At 45.5% G+C, this 11,428-nt stretch overlaps 1 protein-coding gene across 5 annotated transcripts in view; it reads left to right on the forward strand.

The window, feature by feature from the left end:
- Positions 1–9,317, forward strand: part of WLS (Wnt ligand secretion mediator) — a 102,632-nt gene extending 93,315 nt beyond the window's left edge. For 2 of the 5 annotated variants that reach the window (XM_045584485.1, XM_036445015.2), the window contains one exon: positions 8,307–9,317. In XM_045584485.1, the coding sequence (XP_045440441.1) occupies positions 8,307–8,416 (110 nt within the window). In that variant the 3' untranslated portion in view covers positions 8,417–9,317. Of the gene's footprint in view, positions 1–39; positions 297–1,113; positions 1,179–8,306 lie in introns of those variants that run through there. The other 3 variants (XM_036445016.2, XM_036445017.2, XM_036445018.2) reach the window with 3 other exon arrangements.
- The last annotated feature ends 2,111 nt before the right edge of the window (positions 9,318–11,428 follow it).

The following is an 11,428-nucleotide window of genomic DNA, read 5'->3' on the forward strand; positions in this document are numbered from 1 at the left end:
TAAAAAAAAGAGTTCTAGATTATCTTTCGTATTTCAAAGATGAGCCATCTTGAAAGTGGGGTTAAAGGAGGTGGATGGTGACATGAGAAATGGGGCGAGGAGAGGAGACCTTTGTGCTGAGGGTCAGCGGTAGAGGAATGGTCTCCACCAGCATCTGTCTCTGGCACTTTACCTGCCACTCTGTGCCAGAGCGTCCTAAACCTCAGGCCTGCCTTCCTTCCTGGTCCTCGACTTCATGTCACACTCAGTTTCAGGTTTACCTTTGGCCATAGGTCCTGGGCAAGAATAAAGACTTTTTAAAATATTGTTGTCACTATTAGAGATGTGTCCCCCATTTTTCTCCTCGCCCACCTCTACCCAGCTCCTGCCCATCACCCTCTCCTAGTCTTTACCGCACTGTTGTCTGTGTCCATGGGATATGCATATGTGTTCTTCGGCTAATCTCTTCACCTTCTTTTACCCACACCCTTCCACGCCCCTCCCCTTTGACATTCGTCAAGTCTGTGCCATGAATCCATGCCTCTGGTTCTGTTTGGTTCATCAGTATTTTTTGACTTGCCTGCCCAGCTGCCCAACTCTGGGTTTGACTGACTTCCTTTCTCAGAAAGCTTGTGAGCTAGGCAGCATTCACTTCCCATACCTTCCTTTCCATTGCGAGCAAGTCTGTTTGACTCTGTGCATGGCCTGTGGAAGCATGCAGCCTCTCCAACAGGGGCTTCCACAGCACCCGCAGGAAGGCATTATGGACTTGTGAAGAAGAACCTTGATTTCATTTCATGGACACCCTCTTGGACTTTGACACAAATCACATGGACCTGTTCTTGACTTGAGATTATTAAGCAGAAATGTAAAAGATGGAGCTCCAGCCTTCAAGGGGAATTCCACATAAAAGCAATGGCTGGACTTCCCAGGGTGTTGGAACGATCATTCGAATGAGTGGGAATTACTGCGTGCTGACCTGTGCTTCATGTACACACACTACTCTGGTTGTTTGTGCTCTATGCCTGCTGGCAAGCTGCTTCACTCCCCTGTGCATCACTTCTCCCGATTGTAAGTGATCTCCCAGAGTATTGTAGAACCACGAAATCCTGTGGTTTTCTTTCTTCCTGATAGCAAGGAAGGGGCAGAAGAGCACCTCCTGCCATAAAGTCACAGCCCAGGGCGGGATTCTGTCACAGGTAAGGGATCTCCAAACACTGGTGAGACTTGGCCCAGCTCTGGCACTCGCAGGCACGTGGGAGGCCAGAGCTGGAGCCACCCCTGTAGGGACAGCATGACTGCCTGCCACCTGCAGGGCCAGATGGCTGAACTGCAGCCAGGTGTTAGGCAGCTCCCAGTAGGACTTCTTTCCCTGCATGACTGCTGCTCTGCTGGGCTTGCAACCGTGCAGTTGAGAATAGCACTAGATCTTTTTCTCATCGTATGTTCGTTGTTGTTGAAGACAGCTTGAACTGCAATTTCACAGAAAGCTCAAAAGCTTGTTCTTATCCTTGGCTGAGTAGCTCAGTTGGTTAGAGTATCCTCCAGATACGCCAAGGTTGTGGGTTCAATCTCTGCTCAGGGCACATACAAGAATCAACCAATGAATGCATAGATAAGTGGAACACAAATCAAAATTGCTCTCTTTCTCTCCCCAACTCTTTCTAAAATCAATTAAAAAAAAGAGGAAAGTACCTCCCCTGAATCTTTTCCCAAGTGGTGTTTGGAAATGTTCATGGTTGTTTTAGATTGTCACTGTGACTGGTACATATACGCCACTGGCATTGAGTGACCGGATTCTAGGTATGTTCAATGTCCTGCATTGAGCAAAGGAGTTTGTTGAGTAAAGAACTGTCTTGCCTCTAATGCAATAGGGCCCCTATTGAAAAACATCCTCCAAACGGCTTAGTGGGCAGACCCTTTTGGGACCCCATTTGATCATAAACACAAAAGAGGTACCATTTAGAAGGTCGTGGTGATGACATGATCAACTGTGACTTCAGAACAGCCCATGAGCCCCTGGCAGCTGATAGCCTCCTTGTCCCAAATGGTGCTGTGACTGTGCCCCTGACAGCTGGTGGCACTCTATTCTCGCATGGTGCTGTGAGCTGAGCCTTTGGAAGGGGCTCTCCATGTTGGGTTCTCTGATCATTTTTCTTCTCTGCTCCTTTCACTTTTCATCTCTTCATCTGCCGCCAAACCACACACTGTGGCCTAGGAATTATGGTGTCTTTGCCAAGATTTTGGAGCTCCTTTGAAAGAGCTAGTTTGGAATATTGCATGGAAACCTAGAAAATGAATTCTTAGGGTGATATACTGTAGTTTTAAATTCTCTGGATGGTATTTCTTCTCCCCCTCACCCTAGCTTATTCATGCTCCTTTTCCTTTCTCTTGGAAAGTTTTTATTTTTAAATTGGCTTGGACTGCTCTCCCTGCCCTTTGCTTTTATGGTCCAGAGCCAAAACTTCAGATCTCTCTTGCTGTGGAGAATGAATCACAGGTGTGCCATGCTGCTTGTCTTCATGAGATGGATGCTGGATAGACCTCTGGAAAAAGAAAAAAACGTTCAGAAGTGCTGTTTTGTTTGCAAGATGGAGAAAGATGCCAATAAGTATCAGGAGGAAGTGGGAGCAGAGAACATAGACGTTTGTGTCTCTGTTTTGGTCAAGGAATGGACAGAGGAACAAAGTGGATAGCAGGTGCAAGCGAGGGTCTGTTTCTAAAGAGCATTTTCTCTCATATATTTGTAATTAATTTTTTACAGAGAAGAAGGGAGTGGGAAAATGTCAAAAACATCAGTCAGCTGCCTCTTGCATACCTCCCACTGGGGACGTGCCTGCAACCAAGGTACATGCCCCTGACGGGAATCAAACCCGGGCCCTTCAGTCTGCAGGCTGACGCTCTATCCACTGAGCCAAAATGGTCAGGTCTATTTGTTTGCCTTTTTTGTGTGGGTCCAGTGGCCCTTGGAAATGAACCACTGAGCACCTCAGTACTCAGCACTGTGCTAGGTGGGATAAGGCGGAGTGATGTAAAGCCCACAGACAGTCCTTGTTCCCTGAGAGCTAGACATTTGGGATGGGAGACAGGACTTCCACGGCTGCCTCCTGAAACACGGGCTGTGGCAGGACAGCTCCCAGCTGGCGTGTTCTCATGTCTTCCGTGGCTGGTGGGTGCTGCAGGGATGTGGAGCTCTGACTTCCTTCCTGTTGGCTCTCTTAACCTCAGTGCAGTGGTAAGTCATGGCTGATTTTACATATGTGTTCCCGCCTGTGTGCATGGATATGTTTATATCATTATTCTATGTGTGTATATTTATGTACATATAAATATGCTTTTTTTTTTTTTTTTTTTACTTTAACAAAGGTATTTTAGACCTCTTTCTTGCAAGGACCACTCACGTTTTCTGCTCTGCTCTTGCTGCCTTTTCATTAAAATTGTTCTTTTTACCTGTTCCTCTATCAGTCTGAATCACTATGGATATCTTCCTAGGCAGAAACAAATTTTAGCTGATGCTGGTCAGCCATAAGCTCCGAGGGAGGGCACAGTCTCCCAGAGGGTTGGGGGGGGGGGACGACTTGGAACCCCTATACTCACAGTCAACCGTCCCAACGCCCTGTCACCAGTTCATGTGGGGAAAAGCTGGTGCTGCTCATGAAGTCCAACAATTCTTGATAATCGCTTTCATTTTTGTATTCTTTCGTCTAGAGTAGGGGTGTCGAACTCAATCAGAGAAGGGGCCAAAATCTAATATCCAGCCTAAATCACGGGCCGAATGGTTTACTGAACAGTCATAAACTGTCATTGTGATGGAAACGCAGCGGAGTGCAGTGATGACAGCGCGGTGCGGGCCACATTGCAAGGCCTGGAGGGACGGATTTGGCCCGCGGGCCTTGTGTTTGACACATGTGGTCTAGAGAATTCTTGTCAGAAAGCTTAAAAAAAAAAAAAAAGGAGAAACGAGATTCCTGACTGGATGACAATGAAGGGGCCAGGAGACACTCTAGTTGCCCACTGGTTCCTTCCGATTTCTGCTCACACTGAATGTTTTCTGACACACTCAGGCTGCCGGAACCAAGGTCCTGGTGGCTGGCTATCCTCTATCCTCGCTGTGGCCGTTTTACTTCCGGAAGCTTCTAAGGTCTCATGCTGCTGGGCTCACAGGGAAGGTGGCTTTGGCTTTCATTGCCTCCATAAATGTTTGGTTTGAGTCATGAGGCTTCGACAGTGGCCGCCTTTTATTGAGGTCTTTCCTCCGGTTGCCTGTTAGATGACTCACCCTGGCCAGCCCGCCTTCCTCTTGATGTCTGGATGGAATCGGTCTTCCCACCAGGGCGGGACTCAGACTCTGACATGGGCCTCAACAGCCTCTTCCCACTCCCTAGTGACGATGGGAAAGAGGTGACAGACAGGCCATCTCCAGCCCCTCCAGCTTCTGCCTCCCAGTGGCCTGACCTTTCCTTACCCAGGCACCTAAAATCACATTTTCTGAGTCTTAGAATTACTATCACCCCTCTGTGATAGAAGGTACCTCAGTCACTTGCTTGAGAGGACCTTTCTGCTTCCTAAAGGTATCAGTTGGGTAGAGCTGGTATAACAAATGTGGCAGTCTAGGTGGCTTAAGTAACATAAACCTATTTATTTCCTCATGATCCTGGAGGCTAGAAGTTCAAGATCAAGTTATCGGCAGGGTTGTTTCTCCCAGGGCTTCTCTTGGCGTATAGGTCTTCTCCCTGTGTCTTCACACGATCTTCCCTGGATGTGTGTCTCTATCCTAATCTCCTTTTCTTATAAAGACACTGGCCATATTGGATTATGGCCCATCCCCATGCCTCACATTAACATAATTACCTCCTTAAAGAACCTATCTCGGAATACAATCACATTCTCCGGTATTGGAGAATTAGGGCTTCAACAAATGATTATGGTTATTGTATTGTGGAATACAAGTCAGCCCACAACACAAGGATTTCACTCAAAATTTCTAGACTATATTGTGTCCCCTCCTTGCAGTTGCCTGGTGTTGAGTGTCCGGAGGTGGGTAGGAAATACCACACCCCAAGCATGGTATAGCCTATGTTTGATGGTTGAAAGGGATTGAGAGATGGCTGGACCCAGGATTCTGAGCCCTGTCCCACCAAGACTACTACACCTCACCCCCCCAGAGGGATCACAAAGTAGAGTCTTCCCAAGGTATACCTGTTTACTTGACCTAGCCATTCAAGCAGAGCAGGGAGGTGCTAGACTGGACTGTACCAGACAAATCTTGGTGGTGGTTTTAATTTTATTTATTTATTTTTTTATATATTTTATTGATTTTACACAGAGAGGAATTGAGAGGGACAGAGAGTTAGAAACATCAATGAGAGAGAATCATCGATCAGCTGCCTCTTGCACATCCCCAGTACATGCCCTTGACCGGAATCGAACCTGGGACCTTTCAGTCCGCAGGCCAAAGCTCTATCCACTGAGCCAAACCGGTTTTGGCGAAAAAAGAATTTTAAGACCTACCATCCATTATTTTATTAACACGCAACATATAGGAAAGGACATAATCTGAGAATAAACAACAGTCATGTGCATGAAAATAATTTTGTTTTACAAATTGATTTTCTCATCCTGCTGTGAACCAGAGACTTCTAGAGAGTTATCATTTGATAACTTAGCTTTGAAGGTGAATAGAAGGAAGTCAGTGAGGGACTAGGAAAAAAAGCCCACAGAAAAGAATGTTACAGAATGTTACAGAAATGTAATAAGTAAGTAATGTTACAGAAACAACAAAAGTTTTGGATGTGGCCACAGATGGATTGGAATCCTGGTCCTCAAAAAATAAACAGGAGCTTAGGGTGTGTCCTCCTTGATCTGCCATGTTTGGGTAATGGGGTGTTAGTTTGTCTTAGTGGCTATGAGGAAAGAATTAGTTACCCTTTATTAGTATTAGAAGACCACTGATCTCTTCCAGATTCTGTGAAACAATCTTAGAATTATTCTTCTTTTTACTGAAGTAGTCACAGATATACAAATAATTGTTATTTTTAACAAGCTGCCTGTCTTTAAAAGCTGTACTTACCATTATGTCATTATAGTTCCATTCATGTAGGTTTCTGGGCCCATAGTAAGTATTTCAGGCAGTTAGAATCAAGCAGCAGCCACCTCTGGCCATGATACCAAAAATATGAACCCATCATAGTCCTTTGAGATTAAATCCTGTGCCAAAGATCACTCTCGTTCCATAGTGGTTAGAAAGCTTTTGTCTTATTAATTAGCTGAAATGAATTGACCTTTAAGCAGAGAAAGAGACTTATTGCAAACCAAAGAATTATTTTCCTTCCATCATTCTTTTCTTTCCATCATTTATTTTTTCTCTCCCCCTCAGTAAGAAACACATCACATTTTTTGAAGGTTTTTTTTTTTGGTGGTGGTTGTTGTTGAAAGGGAAGAATCTTTAAGTGTGTTTGTGCATGGTGCAGGAGAAGCCAAGAGAGGGAGAAGAACAGATGGAGTGAGACCTTGGCAGGAGTGAGGGTCCCTGAAATTTGGAGACAAATGGAGGGATCCCCACTTCTACCATGTTACTTGCCACCTTCTCACATCCTTTCCTGCAGAGAAAGAGTTGGCCTTCAAGGTACAATATAGCCACAGGTGAATCAGAGATTCACTAGCCAGAGATGCATAGATCTGTTCCTCATCCTAGTTCTGCTGGGAGCAGGCTGCATCCCATAGAGAAATGAATTGCCTACCTGAGCCTCAGTGTCTTCACATCTTATAAGGAAACCTGGGGCACATTAAGCCCCTACTGGTGCATATGGTAAATGCTCATATGTAACAGCTCTCTGTACTGACAGTGCACTGATATTTTGTGCTATAAATTCTCTTTCATCAGACACAAAAGAGCAAAATTAACATCCTGAACAATTAATCCAAATTACTGTGTATATGTATTTATATAACTGTAACATATTGCATGCGAATGTATGCTTTGCTGGCAGTCTCACTGGCTGTTGGGAACTTTAATGTTGACCAGTGTCAGCAGAGCCTAAAGGTTAAGAACTTGGATGCTGGAGTCTCATAGCTCCCCCTTTGAATCTTTGTGTATCAACTTGTGCCATGGGCAAGGTGCTTAGCCAGCCTGTGCCTCAGTTTCTTCATCAGCAGAATGGGAATGATGACAACAGCACCTCTGTCAAAGGACTGGTACGAAGATTAAATGTATTAATATTTGTGCAGTGTTTCGGACAGTGTCAGGCACAACCTGTAAGATAGGTACCTGTGAAATAAGGAAGCCCAAGTAATTTTGGCTGTTTCTTCAAATGATCTGTAGGATCAGACACATTTTCTAGGGCCTGCCAATTGGAATCACATTTTAAGCTTAAAGAATTCCCATCTTTGGTTCAAAACCTGAAGAAAATTACATCCTGGCATCTATTTCTAAGAAGTCTTCAATGAAAGGGATTCCTTAGGTAAACACTTGGAGGTGCTAAGAGTTTCCTGGGGTGGTCAGGACTCCGAAATGCTGAGGACACTCAGTCATGCAGATCCTGAAACTGGCTTTGAACTTTTGATGGCTCTCCCAGATATGCAAATTAAGCACTTGCTTTGACCAAGCACCCTGCAGGGCCACTGGGTGGGGTGACCAAAACACTGGTGCTGTGTACAGAATCCTGGGGATAGCAGAAAGTTCAGTGTATTTCTGGTCATTTTTCCTTGAGAAGAAAACTCCTAATTGTTATTAAAAGTATTGTACGTAGTACCCTGCCCAATCGGCTGGTAACAGGCAAGTCTTGTTTGCCTGTACCTGGCACAGCCACTTTTGTAAATGACTCACAACGAGGGTGCCTATGTCTGCCTTCCCATCCCAGGAAGGCTTAGCCCACAGCACCAACTCCCTTCCTCAGCCCAGCTCCCAGCTCTGCTGCGTGTCTGTCTGTCTGTCTGTCTGTCACCTGGGGCAGTCTCATCCACCCCAGTTTCCTCATCTGTAACGCTGGCATGATCAACTTGGAGGGCTCTTGTGAGGATAAATACGATCAAGGATAAAGCACTGCGAACAGCGTCAGGCACCAAGGAAGCTCTCATTAAATGTTAGTAATGATTACAAATTACATAAGCAGTAAGCTGACTCATCTCTCATTAATCTCTCCTCTCTGGGAGATAAAAGTGGATGAAATTATTGCCAAGTTTGAGTGAAAAGGTTGGGCGTGAGCCCTGGTGTTTGTGCCCAGGTTTTCACTGTCAGCTTCAGAAAGTGAAAGGGTGTTGGCTACGGAGATGAACCCAGCTTTCTTCTTCCTCCTCTAATGCATCTCACCCCAAAACCCCTGTTTCAGGTGATCTGAGGGTCCACAACGGGGAAGAGCTCCAGCTCACCACCACTATCACCCACGTGGACGGACCCACCGAGATCTACAAGTTAACCCGCAAGGAGGCCCAGGAATAGGTGGCCGCAGCACCTGGCTGGGACTGTTCCCCACATCCCAGCCCTTCTGACTGGAGTATGGCTCATGCCAGCGAGAGCTCACTGTGCGAACCAACCCTCCACTGCTCCTGTGTCTTAGCTGTGGTTTCTTGGACCAGTGGCGTGGACCAGTTTGCCTTCCGACCAGAGCTGTTGGGGAGAGATTCCACAGCCACTAACGCATTGTGTATGATAACAAAACCTCTGGTATGACACATTTTCTGTGATCATTATTAATTAGTGATGTAGTAACATCTGTAGCAGGTGGTTTAGTAAACCTCATGTGTTGGGGGTATACTCCTTGGGGGGATGATGTGGGCCTGATGGGGTCTATATGGAGTGGAATATTTGACTTGTTTTCCTGTTTTAGATTCTAGGATAGGTTTTTTGTTTTTTGTTTTTAACATCCTTTGCAGTCCAAGAGAGGCTGTTGTCATAGTTTCACACTCCTAGTTCATGACCACTTTTTTTCCTATTTATATCACCAGGTAGCCTGTTGAGTTAATATTTAAATTGTCAATAGACATGTGTCCCTCTTTTTTTTATGGCATACTATAAAATAACTGAATTTTGTGAGATGGTCTATTTCAGCTTTGGAACCAAATCTGTGTATCCGATACTGACCGATCTGTTGGATGTGGGTTGGGTCTGAAAGCTTTTTTAACCTCCTGCTTACATGTGTTTCCTTTTGATAAGATGCTTCAAATAGCCTCCGGAAGTGTAGATCGGATCCATTAAATAAACCTGTACGTGTTTGCATATATGTACATGCACACGTCATCCTCCTGCTCAGCCACGACACACGCATGCAGATTCTTTTCCATGTCAAGTCATGGGGTGGGGGAAATGGCTTTATGAGAAATTAAAGTATTTTGCCATCAAATCAAAGTGTTTGGGGGCGGTATCTATTTTTGGAAATAGGATAACCTTTAGTACTGGGGATTAACCTGCCTAGCTGTTGTGTCTGGCAACAAGGGTGGGGGAAATGTGACATGATTTAGAAGCAGATTACCCACACACACCTATTCCCACTTCCATGAATAGCCTGTTTTGTGTTTTAATATATTTTATTGATTTTTTTACAGAGAGGAAGAGAGAGGGATAGAGAGTTATAAACATCAATGACAGAGAATCATCGATCAGCTGCCTCTTGCACACCCCCTACTGGGGATGTGCTCACAGCCAAGGTACATGCCCTTGATTGGAATCAAACCTGGCCACTTTCAGTCCGCAGGCTGACACTCTATCTACTGAGCCAAACTGGTTTCAGCTAATTAGCCTGTTTGATATTTAAATTGTCAATAGACATGTGTCCCTCTTTTTTTTTTATGGCATACTATAAAATAACTGAATGGTGTTATTTTGTTTGGTGGTGTTTTAACTCTGCCCCTGGAGAGGCAGGCAACAGTGTCTGTGTCGCAGAGGGAAAGCATCTGGTTCTGAGGTGAGAAGGCCGGTCCTTTATGAGTGTGACCTTGTTGATGCCTCCTGACCTGGATGGTCCCTCACCTACAAACTGGCCTCCATAAACTTTGACTGCTTCACCAGGTTGCAGCACCTAGTAAGCCAGGTAATGTATAGAGAAATGAATTTTAAATGCAAAAGCCACATGAATGTGTTCTTCCTGGAATCAAAAACAACTTCAGGAGCGTCCTGCTTTCCAATCACTGATGCCTGGAAGTCTGGGTCACATTCTAATTCATCCACTCAACACCCACCCCCCGTCCCCGCCACTCCAATCCCCTGATTTTGGCTAAAAGCACAGGAAGCGAGGGCAGAAGGAAATACCTTGGCTTTGGCTGTTCTCTCAGGCCTTTTCCTATCCTGGTGAACATCTGACAGTGTATGAACAAATTCACTCAACATCCACTTCTGATCTACGGTGGTGCCAGGAATTAAAGGGAGCCCATGCCTCCCCATCTGGAAGGGGAGATGAATGTGAACTTAAAACATGGCCAGGGATCTCCAGTCCCAGAGGGAGCAGGGAGAGGTTCTCCCAAAGAGAGAGGAAAGGGCCTGAGATAGACCTTTAAAAAAAAAATAAGATTTTACCAGGGCCCAAGGTCAAAGGGACCAGAAGTATGGGAATCAGGGGTTCTTTAGGAAGAGGAAGAAGATAAAGATAAAAATTATGAACAACAAATACGTAACTATCAAGTGAAACTAAAAACCAAGGGAATTAAATCTGATGAACAATATTAACTAGTGAATATAATAGAATCAGAGGTATGGAAGGGAAGTGGACTTATGATTCTCGGGGAAAAGGGGAGTGAGGGGCGTGGGAAAGAGACAACAAAAACTGTACCTATGGATGAGGACAATGGGGGGTTGGGAAAGGGCAGAGGGTGGGGTGGGAACCTGGTGGAAAGGAGCAATGGAGGGGGGGGGGGAAGGAACATTTGTAATCTGAACAATAAAGATTTATTTAAAAAAAAAAGTACGGGAATTATAGAGGAAGTGAAGATGGGGGCTGTTTAATTCGTCTGCTCATCAGGCCTGACTCGCACCATCAGTAGAAACAGCAGGAGGTAAGCCTGTGGCCCTGGAGCCAGGAGGAGACGGGTGGTTCTGCTGTGGTGAGAGCCATAAGACAGCCTTTGGGTTTTAGAGAAGCCGTGTGCTCTGAATCAACCTCCCACTGGAGCCTATGGAGGCTGGACTCTCCCAGCGAACAGACCACAGGCCTGGACCTAGGGCAATACTCCAGGACGTGGAGAGGAGGGGACTTGTTGAGGAGATGAAGCTGGCAGGCTTGAGCAGTCTGAATGTGGGCCTCAGGAAAAGCCAGGGCAGAGTCAAGTTTCGTGCCTGGCTGGGAAGGGCGTGGCAGGGCCCTGACAGAATTAGAGGTTCCTGGAGAAGTGTAGGTGGTTCTGTTACTTAAAGGTCTGTTAGTAGCAAAAACCAACTCAAGCAAGCTTTGCCAAAAGAGGGGCCTCACTAGATGTTTTCTAGAATATCTCATGAGTCCATGGAACAGTTGAACGACCAGAG

This window comes from Pipistrellus kuhlii, unplaced genomic scaffold (genome assembly GCF_014108245.1).
Source record: "Pipistrellus kuhlii isolate mPipKuh1 unplaced genomic scaffold, mPipKuh1.p scaffold_m20_p_2, whole genome shotgun sequence".
In the NCBI taxonomy this organism is placed as follows: domain Eukaryota; kingdom Metazoa; phylum Chordata; class Mammalia; order Chiroptera; family Vespertilionidae; genus Pipistrellus; species Pipistrellus kuhlii.